Source organism: Tiliqua scincoides, chromosome 2 (genome assembly GCF_035046505.1).
Source record: "Tiliqua scincoides isolate rTilSci1 chromosome 2, rTilSci1.hap2, whole genome shotgun sequence".
NCBI lineage: Eukaryota > Metazoa > Chordata > Lepidosauria > Squamata > Scincidae > Tiliqua > Tiliqua scincoides.
The window spans coordinates 193,075,961-193,094,701 of record NC_089822.1 but is presented as its reverse complement, the minus strand read 5'-3'; the positions used below and the strand labels follow the sequence as shown (position 1 = coordinate 193,094,701).

General features: G+C 42.7%; 1 protein-coding gene across 1 annotated transcript in view; it reads left to right on the top strand.

The window, feature by feature from the left end:
* Positions 1–18,741, top strand: part of CAMK2A (calcium/calmodulin dependent protein kinase II alpha) — a 152,884-nt gene that overhangs the window by 93,705 nt on the left and 40,438 nt on the right. The window contains exons 4-7 of the mRNA XM_066613330.1: positions 5,263–5,317; positions 7,314–7,379; positions 8,658–8,730; positions 12,403–12,505. Coding sequence (XP_066469427.1) covers positions 5,263–5,317; positions 7,314–7,379; positions 8,658–8,730; positions 12,403–12,505 — 297 coding nt within the window. The remainder of the gene's footprint in view (positions 1–5,262; positions 5,318–7,313; positions 7,380–8,657; positions 8,731–12,402; positions 12,506–18,741) is intronic.

Genomic DNA, 18,741 nt, shown 5'->3' with positions numbered 1-18,741 from the left:
CAAAGGACCCTACCATAATATGATTGTCATTAATCATATGACATCAAGATGAACATGTTGCCAGTGCCAGGTTATAAATTAAAACTACACTTACTGTTTCAGGATGGCTAGAGATAAGCAATAGTTTCTCTCAGAAGTGCACTCTCTTAAAAAAAAGAATTTGCACAAGACTTCACTTCCCACAATATATGACCCATATTTGCTTCATCCCAATGTCATCTCTGGTCAGACAGGTTTTTGAACAATACAAAAACTGTTTATCACAGGCAAAAGAGGATTACATGAATATAAGCAGCAATCCATCTTTCAAACTACCTTCAGCTTTTGAGGAGAGGTGAGGAGAGGGGAAAAATAATTGTCTCCAACTCAATATCTATGTGTTTATGTTGAAATAGCTATTAAAATACATGATGAAAGGAAGTCATGACCTGAAAACAGCAACGGAAAATGGGATAAGCACATATCTCTGTGCACTAACAACAAAATACTGGTCAGTGATGAAAAACAACATATTGAATAGAGAGAAGAAAGAGCCGTGTTTCAAATCTTCAAATTCACAAAGAAGGAAAGGAAAAAGGATTCTATCAAGCATGGCAAAACTCATTCTCTGTGATAATTTTGAATGAAATACAATCATAACTCTTAGAGCAAATTCAGTGCAAGCCAGAACAAGGCTTTAACATTTTAATAAGGTTGCAAGGTTTTTATGATAATTTTTATATGAAATTTCATCACAAAATTACAAGGAAATAAAGCTGAGACGTCATGAGGAGCATTATAAAGTACAATAGAAAAAATTCTTTGCACAGGATCAATCGACCCAGTGTTGCCCTTTTCTCTCTCTCTAATCTCTACCCCACCAGCTCCTTCCTATTTTGTTCCTGACTCGCAGATGTTGGTACTTTACGTAGCCTTTTGTCATTCTGCACCATCCATATACTAACTTGGCATTTTGTACCATATTTTAGAGTGTTTAGAACACTTGATATATATGATTTCAGTAATATTTACAACAATCCTGTTGTGATCCCTATATTGTAGATTGGAGCTGAGACCAAGAGATAGAGGCTTAGCTATTTAAGCTGAGAAGAAAGGGAGGAAAAAGAAGAAAGGGAGGGAGCTTCCACCAGGTGCAATAAAGAAAGGTTTATTTGCAAGATGTTTTGATCTGCTCCTGCCCAATCCTCTACCCTTTGAAAAGGAAACTGGGTTTCAGTTCTCTTTGCTTTCCATTTCTATACTAACCTCAAATGCTCATGTTGTTGTGAGCCACAGTGAACAGAAAACACTGTGCTTTATATATCATTATGCTGCTTTGCAACACCATAGCCTCTTGTGAAAGTGATTTGTGAAAAGACCTGCATTTTTCCAGAGCATGCTTTAATGAACACAGAAAATAAACAAGTGAACAGGAGGATTCCCCCCTCAAAATCAATAAGCAAATATGTAACCTATCTTTTATATCAGCATCTGTGACAAGTTTCTGGGAGACACCCAATTTTACCCATTGCTGAATCTTATTTCTCCCCCACTGGGGCAGCCATGCCAAAAACCAACTGGGAGGGTTGGGAGGCTTCAGCAGGGAAAGGAGATTTAAATTTGCTTACCCCCACATGAGACTCCCAACCCACAATGGGTCTCCTTGGACTTGCACTAGGGAAATCACTAGAGCAGGTCAAAGAAGCGAAGAGAAGAGGGGAGGCAGTGATAATGAAGGGTAGGAAGTGGGGTTCCTTAAAGAGCCGCAGTGAAATCTGTGATTAAGCTGTTTCTGCCCAATGTTACAGATATACAACAGGGACCAAATGTCCCTGTGGGTTGGGCAAAAATGGGTTTTAACCTATTGTTTCTTATTTTTGGACACTTCTACTGTCCCTGAAGCTCCTGTGCAGTTTCAGCAGCATAAAAAGCTACTGGAGCATTCTTCTGCAAGCAAATCTTTTTCCTTTGCTTATTTGAAACTAGGAAGCACAGTTTTGTGGATTCAAAAAAATTCTTAACCGTCTTGAGAAGCTATTCTGCTGAGCAATAAGAGCTGCCTTGGCATTGGGCAGTTTAACCTGTTAATCTAGGTAAAGGCGAGGTGAAGTGGGTTCTGCTCCAATCAGGTAACTTTATGGCATCATCAAACCAAAGTTATTTAGGTCCAAGCACCATGAACTTTTCTGAACTTTTTGTGGAAAAGCAGTATATAAATACTGCTAATAAAATAATAATAATGAAGCTCTGTGCACTTTTCTGTCAATCTTCTGTGGGGGTGCCTAATGCTGGCACCTGGAAGACACCCACTTACTGGAGAATAACTGAAGGGACTGAGGATTCTTGGGACAAATGTAAGTTGCAAGTGCTAGGAAATGTTAATTTTGCTTTGTTTACTAGTTTTACTCCAAGCCTAGTTTACCAGCTTAACTATCTACCTGTGGGTCAGGGGTCTGTGGGATGTGTTTTTGAGTAGTATCCCAGCTGCATCTGTTAGGCGTTACTGGCTGAGGTATCCATTTAAACAAGCTTCTGCTGTGTGCTTTCCAACCAGGCTCCGGGATTTTCCATCAGCCTGCTTGTACTTTTACCACCCACCTTCCTTTCCATTTTGTTTAATTCCTTTTCTTTTTTACTTTTATTAAACTAGTTACAGTTCGACTCTTTACCTGCCTAGCCCATGTTGACTGATAACACAGGCCTACAAAATTGAGAGTCAGAATTTTGGTGTAGGCTGGTGTGGGCTTCCTCATGAGGAAGCTGCTTGAACCACTCACAAATGAGGCTATACTATATCTCCAAAACTAGACGTGATAGGGCAAAACGGATGCCATTTTTGGAATCAGCACCCCAAATATACCCAGGAATTGGTGTAACGTTAAAGGAAGCAAAATGTGTGTTGGCCTGTGTAATTAGTCTCTTTGCCCTAAAGGTGCTAGATTTGATTTTTAGTAAGAACCTGTATGGTTCAGTGCTGTCTTGGGAGGGTCTTTTTCACAAATGGGCCCCCTCTGTCTGGTCTCTGTAGCCTGGGATGGTGGCAGCAGATAAAACCTACCAAGAGTCCCCCCTGTTCAGCTGCTGCTTCAATAAAGGGAAAGCAGGGAGCAGGAAGGGATACTACTCATCTAGACTATGGGCTACCTCCGGATTCCGTAGCACTATGCCATTGAATACCAGTTGCAAGGGTGCAATGGAAGGAGAGAAGCGTGTTCACTTCCCAGAGGTAGCTGTTGGGCCACTGTGGGAAACTGAATGCTGATCACGATGGCCTTACGTTCTTAACACTGACATATATCCAACTCTTGTCAATCCATTGATCTAATGCCTGATTTCTGCACTCTTCATAATAAGCTGTAGCTTCCTCAGTGATTAGGCAATTATGGTCAGGTAATCTGGATGACTTGGCTGCCTTCTCAGGCAGTCTTTGTTACAGGTTGTTAAGTTCTTCTTAAGTTTATGACATTCAGAAACCATTTTTATCACAACCTATTTTTCTAGTGAAAGCAGAGCTCGGATAAGAACTGGATTTTATCCAAAGAAAATGCAGAACTTGTGATTAATGTTTCAATAGCACATAGATTCTTCATAAAGACATATACGATAATTTTTTTTTGGTCTTTCATTATTCCTTTTTTTCAGTTCCTCAATTGTGAGTGTATGCATGTGTGTGCACACCATTTTCAGCAACATCAAGTCATTCTGGAACATATTTGAGATTAGACTGAATTGCATGGTGTGGGCTACACTCTGACCCCTGGCTGACCAGGCTGGAATGGAAAAATGCAGCTGCCCACCTGACCTTGTGACACACAGTGCCAGCATATTCACTGTGTGCCTGCCAGCCAGCTAGGTGGGGAACAGACAATCATTCCTTTTTATTTCCCTTCCACTGAAATCTACAGTAATAAATGTCAATTTCACCTCTATGGTTCTCCTTTTCTATGGGTTGTTTCCTTCAATGCATCTCTTAAAGTAGGTGTGTCAATCATAAGGCCTGCGGGCCAGCTATGGCCCACAGAAGCTGTTTATCTGGCCCATGTGATATTTGGGCTCTCCCAGTGCTCTTCTTTCAGCAGCACTGCTCCTGCAAAAGCTCTGGGGGGAGAGACAGAAGGAAGCCTCAGAAAGCAAGGAATGCTCCGAGAAGGGACCAAGAGAAGCAAAAGAAGTGTGTGTTTTTTGTGTCTTGTCCTGTCAAACAAACAAGGAAAATCCATAGGATCTGGGGAAGAAATTAGACATTGGGAGGAGAAAAGTATAAGTAGTTGTTGTTGTTTGGTCTGGAGGCATCTACCAGTTATTATAAACAGCTGAGTCCTAATCACAGAATCCTTATCAATCTGGTCTGATGTATGTCTTGAGTCAGGATTCCCTGTCACCTGGGCACCTATCTAATGTTTTCTTGAACAGGCACTGACCTGCGCCTCACACTAGTCTGGTGGATTTAAATAGAACTGTCTGATCACTTCTTGGCATGCCTAGATTGCCAGTCAATGAGCAAAATGGGGGAAAAAAGTAATTGAGTGGCTCGTCTTAGGCTGACAAATGCTCCAAGAGAGTAGTGCAGCCATTTTCAACCACAGTGCCATGGCACACTAATGTGCTGCGAGAGGTCCACAGGTGTGCCACAGAAATTTGGGGAAAGATCATTTATTAGTAGGGCCAATGGGGATGTGAGCCCCCCACTGGCAGCATGGTGTGCCTTGTCAATTGTCAAAAGCCTGATGGTGTGCCTTGACCATTTTAGTGCCTTGTCAGTGTGCCATGAGATGAAAAAGATTGAAAATCATTGGGATAGTGAATAAACAAATGAACACTTTACCACGTACACCTTCCTATTATTTAAATCTGCAGCTTTCCTCCCTCCCTCTTTTGTGTGGCATCCAGACTGTTGTTACTTGACAGTCTGCAGCTATAAACACTTTCTGCAGAAGTATTGCAAATCACTCTTCAGAGCTTTCGGTGTGATTGCAGGATTCTGTGTGTGTGTGTGTGTGTGTGTGTGTGTGTGTGTGTGTGTGTGTGTCCTATGAAGCATCAGGTTTGTGTCCTATTCAGCATTTGGCAGCATTAAATAGGTGGCATGAGGGAAGGAGGAAAACAGATGGAATAAGGTATGCAGTTCCACTTCTATTTCCTGCATTTGTACCAAGCATTGCACAAATGTGGTGTTTTAAGCTCTGCTTAAAATTACTGATCATGGAACTACTGAAGGATCAGTGCCTTTGTTTGTAAATGAGAAGTTTATGACTGGTAACCTGATTCATTTTGTCTCTGCAGTAAGGCTTCATGACAGCATATCAGAGGAAGCACACCACTATCTGATATTTGACTTGTAAGTAATGGTGACAAATCCAGAAATAGTCATATATATGTTGAGTATTTTGTGAATCACCAGGAGCAGCACCGCCTTTTTTTCTGCCAACTCAAGACTGCTGCACAAACAGTGCAGCCCCTTGCAAGTCCTCCCAGAAGTACCATAAGTTCCATGGATTTCAGTGGGACTTACTCCAAGCATGTATAGAATTTCAGCAAAAGACGCTGGCCCCTCTACTGCTGGAGATCAGCAGTTGCTTGCTTCCCGCCCCAGAAATGGCATGATGGAACTGCTGTTGCCCATGGAGTGAACACCTTCTTTTTCCCCCATCCCACTACCATCCAAAGTCAAACAAATATTCTGTTGTGCTTCCAAAATTGTTTGACCAGAGACCATAGTAGGACATAATAAATGAAAATGTATATCATTGCCATGAGCAGTGATGGCTTTGCCTAACCACACTCAGTTTTCTTTTCCTTCAAATCTTCTATAAAAACTCTTGTCCATCTCCAGTCTGTGGCTGTGCCCATCCTTGCTAGATAGCAATTTTGTGTAGGCTTCGTCCACAGCTGGTGAAAGAAGCAGCTCAGTGGCTTAGATTTTACATAGTATTGTGCAACGGACAGCTTTAACAGAATTAGCATTGCTCTTTATGCAGATCAGCCCTTCAAGCCCTTCTTACAGCAACAATTTGCATACTTAATGTGGAGTCTCTAGAGGTCTGCTGCTCCTGCCCTGTTCTCCAACTTCTTCCAGAGCTCCTAACTGTGGAGTTTTTCTTCCTTACTCCTTTGAGACAAAGGAGCCTGGCAGACATGTAATCATAAATTTGTCTCTCACACCAGTCCTTCCTTGTGTGGCAGCTCTTGTTTCTTTATTTCCCTTTGCTATCCAGAGATGGAGAGACTCCAGTGGAAATGCAGTACAGGAATTCCAAGAAGTCATGAGATTAGCTGGCAAGGAAGCAGTGAGACAGGCAAATTCGCCCAGAGGAGATAAATGCTATTCATGCTTTGGATATAGTCCAACATTTTGAGACTGTATACTTTGTAATGGCCTTCAAATGGCTGATTCTAAGATCTGCTGAATAAGACAAAATGCAGATAGGATGAAGTGTTAGGGACAGTGCACCCCCAAAGCACTGCAAGTTGAGGTGCTGAATGGCCCAATCTTAATCTTATCTTGTGTGCTACTGCTAAAGTACCATAAAGTGCTTTGCGACAGCATGCCTTCAAGCAGCACCAGCAGGAAGGCCAGAGCCTTCCTAGTAGTACCAGCACATGGAGGGATGCGTGCCAGAGCAGGTAAGTTCAGCGCAAGGGCAGGGGAAGGGTGGGGGAGGGCAGGGAGGGGTTGTAATGGGGCCAGGGAAGGGTGGCAATGGGGGTGGGATTGGTGTGCACCATATTCTATTCCCCTTTCTGGGCCTGATCCACTAACATTGATTAACGTTGACTTGCACAAGTGATATTACTGACACAAGTTTGAGTTGATCCATTGTGGCTCCTGGGGCTGACTCGAGGCAAGCAGACAAATGCCCCATTACCCGGAGACATCTTCAGCAGCCAAAATTCCCCCACGGGATGCAGCGCTGGTAGTAGCCAGCGCTGGTGCCGCTGCATTGGTGAGACGGAACTTAGTATTGGGCTGGAAATGATGCTGTTAAATGCATGGGACAGTGCACTGGTTTATCGGCACGAGACAAAGCAGCCGCACTCTGCAAGACCTGAAACGGATCAGGTACAAGTAGAAAAGGGGCACTAAGAGGGTGAAATAGCAGAGTCGTGGTGCTTCTAACTTTAATTCAATCCCTACCAACGAAACCAGGAACTCCCTGCTCTAGACTTGCATAGCATTACACCCCAAAAATGAGTGAGGACTACAAAGCAGGTGTCTGAGCCCAGTGCTCACAGAGGTCATACAAAGCACAAGTGTTCACACAGGTGGCAGCGCTGTGCCATTGCAGCAGAGGATTTCTAGAGCTGGACCAGATACTTTTTAAATTTCTTCACAGGGTCACTGGAGGAGAACTGTTTGAGGACATTGTAGCCAGGGAATACTATAGTGAAGCAGATGCCAGGTGGGTATGAGAAGCTAACCCAGGTGTACAAACCTGCTACCTGATCAGTTTTGCCTTATCCTCTTCTTGCACTGACTCATTTCTCTGATGCACCCTCCTTCTCCTGTTACAACTCTGTTATGAACAATGAAGGGGGGAGGGTGTTCAGTTTTTTTCAGAGTTGGCACAATGTCTGATGCCATGTGAATCTAGACCAGTGTTTAAATTACAGGGGAAACAAGGGGTATAATGAAATCCACAAGCCCCGTTCTCTCACACCCCAACATTAGCCAAATAAGGCCCTCCTCAATAGCATTTTAAAAACAGTAACTAAAAGGGTTACTGCTCTCCTGCCTGCTTGTAATTCTGACTGAAATTCAGACTCTGAATTTGCAAAGCAAACTTCTTTTGGTGGTTTTGAACTGAGCTTGGATGCAATGGCTGACTGACTGGCTGACCAGGTCTTCTATTTTGCAAAGCAAATTTTGGGGCATATCTGTGCATATGGCAGTCTAAAGGGAACATTTACCATGCATCAGATTAAAGATGTGTAACTTGATCTTTTGCATGTTTACTTGAAAGTAGATCCCACTGAGTTCAGCTGGACTTCCTTCTGAGTAAGCCTGCGTAGAATTTCAGCTTTACTGTTACGCAGAGTACTAAGAGAATCTTGCATTAGATTATCCACGTTATTTGCTTCTTAGCAAATAGTTTTCTGTATGCTCAGATTATTATAATCAATTACTTTATTAGCATCTGCCAAAAATGAAAACAAAGTCATTTCATTTGGCAGACAGCTGTTCTGTCTGTTCTTACACCTGGCCCTTCATTTTCTGTTTTCCACATGTTTGCAACATGATGAGTATTTCTTATTAAACCATCATGGTGAGACCAACATGAGAAAAGTGATGATGCTGTTGTCATCCCATCTACTGCTGTTACTTCTGTGGAAAACTCATCAGGTTGTGTGTTGCTCCTTACTTTCAGCAGTCCTACAAGCTCATAAAGTAACCATCCATTTTTCTACTTTTCACAAGCAAAGGCTGAATAACTCCCCCCCCCAAATGCAATTTCAGTGGCAATAATAGGATTGTTAGTTGCTTGATTTTCATTTTGTCAGTAAACCAGACTTTGTGAAGAAAGGCACTGAGCTATTCTGCACACTTCTTAACCACAAAGAGAAATGGGAAAAGGGTGTGAGGCAAGGATATAAGTGCAAAATGGGAGTCCTGAGAAATGCTACTTCAAGAGATTTTTCTACCCTGCCTACAATAATGGGACAATGTTTCCTCTCCCCAGCCACTGCATTCAGCAGATTCTGGAAGCTGTCTTACATTGCCACCAGATGGGTGTGGTGCACCGGGACTTAAAGGTAAGAGATTTTAGCAGACTACAAGATTGAAAGTGTCCAGAATAGGGGTGGGGACCTTTGTCCATAAGGTCACGTGTGGCGTTTTAGGTTATCAGTTGTAGTCTTTTGCATATTTGTCCACAAATACCAAATCCAACTTTCTTTTCATAACGCCAAGCTCAGGGTATTTTGTTGTATATATTAAATTCTCAGCATGTGACCTAATAGTCAAAGTCAAAAATTGTTTATTGTATTAGCTAAAAGCCATCACAATAGAATAAAATAAGATAAAATATATGGATCCAGGTGTACATCAAAATACAAACATTGATAAAATGATAAAATTAGGTCAAAATCAAGCACAAAGGCACCTACACCCATCATATTAGGGAATCTCCTTTACAATCTACTGCTATTTCCCCCAAGTAGTTGGCATGAATAGTTCTGGCAGCTTTGGCAAACAATGCTGTGCTATAAGTGACCAGTGGGTCACAATCGGAAAGTAACCAACACAATTTCATTTGTGTGTTCTCCCCTTGAAGGGTAGCCAAAATAGACTCCAAAAATCTTACCCTAGAGTTTTGATAAAGCTGGCAATGAAGCAGGTAATGTACAATATCCTCAATCTGTCCTGCTCCACAAATACAAAACCTCAAATGCCTGGGAATGGACAGATATCTGCCATCTAGAACTGTCATGACATTGTTTGGAAATGCAGTTCAGTAAACGCCTTTCATGTGACCTAATAGGATCTCATTTAAATAAAATGTGGCCTTCTAATATAAAAAGGTCCCCCACCCTTAGTCTAGAACAAGTGCCATTTGCAGCCCTTGAGGACCCCCAATTTGGCCAATGAGCTTCTGGCCCTCCAGAGACTTTCTGGAGCCCGCGCTGGCGCAACACGACTACTCTCAGAGTGAGGGCTGACTGTTTGACCTCTTGCACAAGCTGCGGGCCGAGGGCTCCCTCCGCTGCTTGCTGTTTCGCATCTGTGAAGCATCAGTGGCAGCAAAGGAAAGGCGGGCCTTGCTTTGTGCAAGGTCTTTTAAAGGCCTTGAGCTATTGCAAGACCTTCATTCATTCATATAAGTTCCATCTCTAATATATTCATTTATGTAAATATAGTCAAATTTTAAATATAAATTAATTTTTTTCCTGGCCCCCAACACAGTGTCAGAGAGATGATGTAGGCCTCCTGCCCGAAAGTTTGGACACCTCTGGTCTAGAATATGCTCACTCCATGGTTTTACAACTTGCATTCCTAAACTAGCCTGAATAGGGCCTTTTTTCTAGCAACTTGCAACCCAATCCTATCCAATTTTTCAGTGCCGATGCAACCGTACCAGTGGGGCGTGCACTGCATTCTGTGGTGGGGAGGCAGTCACAAAAGCCTCCTCAAGGTATGGGAACATTTGTTCCCTTACATTGGGGCTGCATTGTGGCTGCACTGGTGCTGAAGAGTTGGATAGGATTGGGCCCTTAGAGTCTCTGTTTATATCAGTCCATCTCTCACCCATGCTCCTCAGACGTCCTTTTGCTTTATTTACAACATCCTGAGAAAAGGAATAGGAAGGGGTGGGGGAAGGAAGCACATTTTCTAACGCTCAATGACCACTGCACATTAATTACGGTGCAATAAAAATATATGCACCATAACAAAGCATCATAATAATACCAGGTTCCCTCTTGACATTGCACCAGGTTGGCAAAAAGCCCCTTAACAAGCTATCAGTCTTGACAATGGAAATTTTTCCAATGGAGCCTTAATGCTGCTTCTCAAAATGGTCTTCACCTGGCTCTGTCAGTAGCACGCATACCTCGTATGCAGAAGGTCCCAGAATCAGTTCTTGGCATCACTAGGTAGAGATAGGAAAGAAACTAGACTCAGACCCCAGGGAGTTGCTATCTGTCAGCCTAGCCAATAATAAGGCAGACGGACCAGTGGCTTAGTAGCATAAGAAAGCTTCATATGTTCAGGCAGCACTTTGTAGCAGATGAGTTTTGCTAACCATATCAAGTTTCCGTATAAGAGATTCTGCAAGTTAGCGCAGATGGTGCCATGGGGCTAAGAAAGAATGCAGAAACCCTGCCCAGTTTAGGACCCTTTTTTCTTGGGTGTTTTTCCCCTCTGCTGCTGGTTTGCCAACAAAGCACAAAACCAGGAATGGAAGAAGCTCACATACAGACTTTTCCTAATCTGTGTATTGTACAGTATAGCTAAAGAGGCCCTTCCAAGGAAAGATTTGAGCAATTGGAGGGACTGATTTTACATCTCCCTCTGGGGTACTCATGATGTAATTTGGATGCAAGAAGGAAGAATAAGGGCAGTTGATTAATACCTGGGAATCAGTAAAGGCTGTCACCAGTTGGTCAGCTTGCCGTTTTTCTTGGGATTCTGAGCCAGTCAGTGCTTCCTTGCTAGCTACTACACTCAGAAGAATGCAACTCAGCTTTAATTCTCTGTAATAAATGTACTAATAACATTGCTGCTGAATGCTCTGCAGAGAAGAAAATCCAATCCATGTTTCTTCATCATTCTCGGTATAAGGAATGATGTGTCCTGAGGCACAGCCATTAGTATGCTATTAAATGTCAAAACATTAGCCCAAACTCACTACCTCTTCATGAACCATGGAGTTGCATTGCATCTGGGGTGGTCACTGAGCTCAGGAAATCTGAAAGCACTTGCTTTTGCAAAAGCTCCTATTCCATTGGCTACAGAAGAACACATCCACACTATTGGCCATTTAAAAGGCAGTGGCCTATAGCACTATGTCACTTTTTCTCTACAGACTTAGGGCACAAGCCTATGCATATCTACTCAGAAGTAAGTCTCATTATATTCAACAGGACTTACTTCCAGGAAAGGGTTAGTATAGGATTGCAGCCTTGACTAAATAAAAATATACTATTCACCCTCTTTGCATCTCACCACAAACAAAACAAAAAAAGGTGGTTGGTCTTCATTGGTAGCAATTTGTGTGAACTTAGGCAGAGATGGACTGGGATACAGCTAGAAATCAGAATGGCCATGGACGTACTCGATAGCATGGAATCTGTTTGGTGCTTCATTTCATGGAAGATGTAGTCAAAGAATCTCAGTTTTTCCCTTTGGAAAAGTAAACACCCAGACTTATAGTACTGTATCTTTATTTTTCTTTGTCCCCAACTTTTTCTCATGAATCCCACTATCCCATATCTTGCTTATGTTTGCCTTGATGTCACACAGCCCAATCCTATGCATGTCTTTTCAGAAGTAACTCCCATTATAGCCAATTGGACTTACTCCCAAGTTTGGCTAGGATTGCAGTGCTCTGGACACACTTATTCTTTAAACACTCTGTTTACTGGAATTAATGAGGAAAAAACACAATAAATGTCCTTAAATTTCATAATTTTTTTCTGATTGTAAACTTTTGGCTTTCTCACTGTAAAAAATTGAGACTTGGTAATTCACAAGGCACGTGTTTAATTAAACTCTTGCTTTGCTCATCCTAGCACAATTGTCTGTGAAGGAGCTGAGGGCCAGAGCAGATATTCTGGGCCAGAGCCGAATCTTGTACTCATGTTCTTCAGACAGGAGAAGAAGTTCTCAGTTTCTTTATTTTTAGTTAGTTGTCTTATCCTGCAACATCTTTGCTGCACTTCTTTTGCATTTGTTGGTGGTTGTTCTTTGACTTTTTCCTTCCATAGCCAGAGAATCTTCTGCTGGCTTCCAAACTGAAAGGAGCTGCTGTGAAACTGGCTGACTTTGGCCTTGCTATTGAAGTGGAAGGAGAACAGCAGGCGTGGTTTGGTGAGTGGCGGAATGCTCAGTTTTGAGAGTACAGTGAAACTTTGATTTCATGAACTTCCATTTAACAGACTTCGGAAAAACCGCATTTTCTGCTGCATTAAAAACTAGTTATATATGTTTTGTACATGTGAGTCTTCACTGACTTCAGTGAATTCAGATATAATACTGGCAAGTACTGTTTAGGTTCCTAGCATTTAGCATTATCTGCCTTATGTTTTTGCTATGAGTCAGTGTGATTTCAGCTGCATGAAAGGTACATCTGATTTGCATCGTATGCTGGTAAGCATTTGGGGAGCTATATAAGTAGTGTTGCTATGCTGAAAATAGTATGAGTTTGCAAACCTGCCTGTTTCAACATACCATGTTTCAGAAACATTTGCGGACTCCTATCTATGGATAGACTGTCTTATGACCTCGCTGCTTCCTACACACACTTGTTTCCTTGTGCTATGCATCAATCTCCAGTTCAGAAAATGTGCTTAATAGTTTTTAAAAGCATTCTTTCTATTTATTTTTTAATATTCCACATAATCGTACAGTGGACCCTCGGTATCCATGGGGAATCTGTTCTTGGACCCCCCTACGGGGATTTAATCAGCCTGCCTGTGTAAACTGCCTTGAATAAAGTCTGAGGAGAAATCTGACGACCAAGAAAGGCGGTATATAAATACCTGTATTATTATTATTATTATTATTATTATTATTATTATTATTATTGAATGGGGGGGGGAACCTAGAAATTGCAAATATTTCTCCAAAGTGTCCAGGAGGCCTTCTGAGACACTGGAGCCCTTACACAACTTCCCCACACCTCAGAACACTTCCTGGATGCAACTGAAACTCACTTCTGGTCGCATCCGGGGGGCCCATGAGGCCTTCCAGAAGTGGGTTTGGCACCCATGTTGAGTCAAATCCACAGGTGCTGAACCTGCAGATAAGGACAGCCCGGTATATAATCCTGCAAATCTGAGAAAGGAGCTTTCTTAAAGTCTGTCATGAAAAATATAGAAAACACAGGCGAGTCAGAATTGCAAACTCTGAATTGTGCATTCAGACATGGCTGGCCTGATGCAACTTGCTTTAGGGTGGCTGGTGGAAGGAGCAGTGAAGTCAGGGTGCCCTTCACCCTTTCAACTTTAAAGCTCATGGAAAGATGCAGTGTGGTGAGGAAATAAGGAATTTTTTTTTTTGAAGTCTGCATCACTTATATTCATAACAAATAGTAGTGGTGTGGAACAGGGAGGTTGCATGCTGTGATCCTGAAAAATAAAGGGCAAGGAGGACGGGGCTGTGTGCACTCATTCACCTGCCTGCCTCCCCCCATGTGCATGGTGGCAATTGGGTAGGATTGAGGGTAAGAAGATGGGGAGGCAGGCGAAGGGCGGGAATGAAACAGAGCAAGGAGGGGGCAGGACATGGGCAGATGAGGTCTCAGGAGGGGGGTGGGGCCAGCAGTGCCAGTGCTGCTGATATCCTAACCCCCTTCCTGGATTTGATCCTGTGGCACAGGTTAACATAGAACTGTGACAGTAGAATAACTCTTGTAGGTCTGAATAAATCCCCCTTTGAATGATTGTTCCCTTACCTAGACCTCTGCATCTGCTCCCCATAGGATGCAGTGGTCACCATTTGGGTGCCACAGCGTCAACAGGTGGTGGAAAGAATAGGATTGGGCCCTTTGTATTATTCTGAGTCTGTTTCATTATTTTTAAGGGGCTGATTCTTTCACAACTGGGTGTGCAGAACAAATGTATCTCTGAAAGTAATGCAACATGTTCACCACCTGTGGCTTGACATCATTTATGCAAAATATGAGGATTATGTACTGCTAAAAAGAGATATAAAGGATTCTACATCCAATTATTCCAGTGTAGCCTTCAGTTCTGAACAAGTCACCTCCCTGCTTTGGATTATATAGCAGTTGCTGAGTTAATTTGGCTTGTGATATCTGGTATATTGAGTTAAAGCCATATTAAGTCTCCCATTAGGTTTCTTTTAAGAACATAAGAACAGCCTCACTGGATCTAGACCATAGACCCATCTAGTCCAGCTTCCTGTATCTCACAGCAGCCCACCAAATGCCCCAGGGAGCACACCAGATAACAAGAGACCTGCATCCTGGTGCCCTCCCTTGCATTGGCATTCTGACATAACCCATTTCTAAAATCAGGAGGTTGCACATACACATCATGGCTTGTAACCCATAATGGATTTTTCCTCCAGAAACCTGTCCAATCCCCTTTTAAAGGCATCCAGGCCAAATGCCGTCACCATATCCTGCAGCAAGGAGTTCCACAGACTGACCACATGCTGAGTAAAGAAATATTTTCTTTTTTCTGCCCTAACCCTCCCAATACTCAATTTTAGTGCCCTGGTTCTGGTGTTAAGTGAGAGTGTAGAGAGCATCTCTCTATCCACTTTATCCTTCCCATGCATAATTTTGTATGTCTCAATCATGTCCCCCCTCAGGCGTCTCTTTTCTAGGCTGAAGAGGCCTAAACGCCATAGCCTTTTTTGCCTAGTTTGGGTGGCTTTTTTGAATTTGTTTAGCCATCTTAACTCAAAAAAGTATACTGTGTATCTGGCTTTTAGACCAGGTTTAATTAACTCTTGATAATTTGCAGTAGTAAATGCAAGATAATTGGGTCATCATGATTTATGTTGCTATTGTATCCTTGAGCTGTAGACTCAGACTACTGTACTAAGGGAATAATAAAGGCAGGTTAAATTTGTTGGGGGGGGGGGGATAGCTCATGCAAAAGTTCTTAGGTTCAGTTTCCAGCAGCTCCAATTAAAAGATCTTGGGTGACAAGATAGGGAAAGATCCTTACCTGAGACTTTGCAGAGCTGCTGCTAGTTGGCACAAGTAGTAATAGGTTAGAACAAGGGTGTCAATCTGGCCCAAATACAGTGGGCCAAATAGCATTCATGATGCCTGCTGAGGGCCGGAAGTGATGTCATAATACAGGAGGTTATGTCATTAAGCAGGACATCATGACCAGAAAAAGCACTTTTTTCTGGCTTAGGACCTCATTAGCTGCAAATGGCAGAAGAGAAAATATGCAAATCTTGATCATATTTTCAAGATTATCATGTGGGCTGCCCTTTTAGCAGTGACATCTCAGCACAGCTCAGCAGCTGAGAGCAGCTGATGGTGATCTGGTAGAGACTGGAGGCCAGATAAAGAGCTCCTGGGGCCGCATCCAGTTCTTAGGCCTTATGTTTGACACCCCTTAGACTGACCAATTGTCTGACTCAGTCTAAGACAGTTTCTTATGTCCTAATTTCCTCAGACCAAATTAGACATGATATAGGAAATCCATGATTAGGATCTTCTGCTTGCTAAACTGAAAACTAATTAAAGGCATATAAGAGATCCTAATCATGGATCTCCTACATCAAATTTGCAACAGTTGTAATAACCCAAACCCAAACACTTACTTACTGTTGGCCCTCAATATCTATGGGAGATCTGTTCTCGCACCTCCCACAGATACTGAATCCCCTGGACAGAGGCAGTCTGAAACAGTTTTATTTTTTCATGGTTGACAGTGTTATCCTACAAAAGGGGGGGGACGGGAAGCAGTGTTATATATTTTTATTCTGAATTAATATTTTAGTCAATTTTAAAGCATTTTTATCAAGTGTAATCACTGTCATAAAAGTGTTATGCTGTGTTTTATGCCTGTGGCTGACAGCAGACATAACCACAGGAATGAAACAGGCATAAAACACACATGCGAAGAACACAACTACATGGTCAATGACTTGAATTAAACTTACAGGACCCATTTAAGATTTGCATATTACTTGTATGAACTACAATGATCCTAATGCAGCCAAACACAAACAAATTAAAAAATAGCCAAAACAAAACATTGAGAAGACTTGAGCGACTTGAACTAACAGAATTGAATATAACATTGAATTGCTGTGGAAACACACTGGTTTTAAAGTGCAGAGGTAAAAAACAAACCAACGTAGCAAAGAACCATTAAACATTTGCTTACTCATGAGTAAACGTTATAGGTTTCACTACACTTATCAGCTTGGAGGGAGGGACTTCCTTCTCAAATGTTTTTGGGCCTACATTCATCAGATCAGGACCATTCTGGTGGCATTGCGTTCCTCTTGGCCTGTCCTTTCCAAAGGACCAAGGCACGGTTGCCTACTCATGAGTAAACATGAACTGTGGCTCAATATCACTTTCTATTGGGCTCCATGCATTTTCCTTGGTAGTTTCTGAGCATGCTAAAGCAACAGAGCTCCGAGGGAGTTAGGGGCTTAGAAACACAGTCTGAAGCACTTGGGACGATCTACAGATGCTCCATAGCCACTTTAATAGATACATATCGGTGTTATTTCATTAATGGAGCAGGATTTCATGTTTTATAAACCCAATTTTGCTTTATAGTGGTGTCATTTCGTTTTTACCATTTTAGACTGTCCCTGGATAACTGAATCCACAGGTGGGGGCCATCACCCGCATCCAGGGAGATGGTCTGAGGCCCAGGGAGGCCACATGAGCCCATTTTTAGGCCAGATTTGGAAAGGGTCTGTACAAAGCAGAGATGTGTGTGTGTGGGGGGGGGGAACATATTGTGAAACAGCCCTTGTTCACTTTTAAGGAAATTCATGGCCCAATTCTCTCAAAGACTTAAAGTGGCAAATGTCCCAATCTGCCGCTGTAAGTCCTGGAATGACAGCACAAAAGTCACTCCATCATTCTGCAAGCCAGGCATGCTGGTCCAAACAGCCAGAGGGCACATTTGGGTCTCACCAGTCCATAGAATCTCTCCCATCCTCCACTGGAATGGGTAGGCTGACAGCAGGAATGGTTCAGGAGAGGATTGGTGTGGGGAATGGCCTGGGCCAGGGGTGGGGGGCGCATTGGGGAGGATCTCTGCAAGCTGAGATCCTATCCCCCCTTTCCTGCCCAGCCCCCTGAGTCTCTTCAGACCTACACCAGCTAAAGAGCTAGCACTGGGTCAAGGAAGCTCCTTGGAAGCCAGTCAGCCTACGGAGAGGGTTTTTATTTTTATTTTTAAATAAAATAAAGAGGGTTAAATATTTTTATTTACCTGTCTTCAGCTGTCTTGTTTTCCTGCCGCCCCCCCCCCCCCCCGTATCCAGAGTGTGCTCTGTTGGCATTGTAGGTTAGGACTGGGCCCTTAGAGAATGTTTTGTTTTCCCTTCATTCACACGGCAACTTTGTAATCATCACACACAACAAGATTTCCGGGGAAGTTTCACTGAAGAGTCACAGAATAACCAATCACAGCAAATCCTTCTAATATAGAAGCAGTGGAAAGTGAGATTATTGTTTACCATAGCAGTACATAATGCCAAAGGACAAAGACCTGACCTTAATAACAAAGAGTAGAACTTCATATATCCCAGAATGGGAGTGAAGAGTGTGCATTCTCCCTGTCACACATGCACGCACACTCCCCTATGCCCATGCCATAAGCATAAATACCTTATTCATTCTTAGACCTTGGCTAAAAAGCTGCTTTTTGTGGTTTTACTTACTAATTTTCTTTTTTCCATTGCCCATGTATCTGCTCATGAGCTTGGTTTTCTAAAGTCAAGGTAAAACTGGATATGAATCCACTACAGCATGAACACCATGTTCTTATGTTCTTAAGCTCAGTGGGAATATACTGTAAGAACATAAGATGAGCCCCGCTGGATCAGGCCAAAGGCCCATGTAGTCCAGCTTCCTGTATCTCACAGTGGCCCACCAAATGCTCCAGGGAGCACAGAAGACAACAGACACAACCTGCATCCTGGTGCCCTCCCCTGCATTTGGCAATCAGAGGCAGCCTGCCTCTAAAACCAAGAGCTTGCACATACCTACTATGACTTGTAACTCATAATGAACTTTTCCTCCAGAAATTTGTCCAATCCCCTCTTAAAGGCATCCAGGTGAGATGCCATCACTACTTCCTGTGGCAAAGAGTTCCACAGACTAATTACATGCTGGGTAAAGAAATATTTTCTTCTGTCTGTCCTAACTCTCCCAACATTCAACTTCCGTGGATGTCCCCTGGTTCTGGTGTTATGTGAGAGGGAAAAGAGCGTCTCTCTCTATCCACTCTATCGACCCCTGCATAATTTTGTATGTCTCAATTATGTCCCCCCTCAGGCGTCTCTTTTCTAGACTAAAGAGGCCCAAACACTGTAGCCTTTGGGAAGGAGGTGCCCCAGTCCAGTAATCAGTTTGGTTGCTCTCT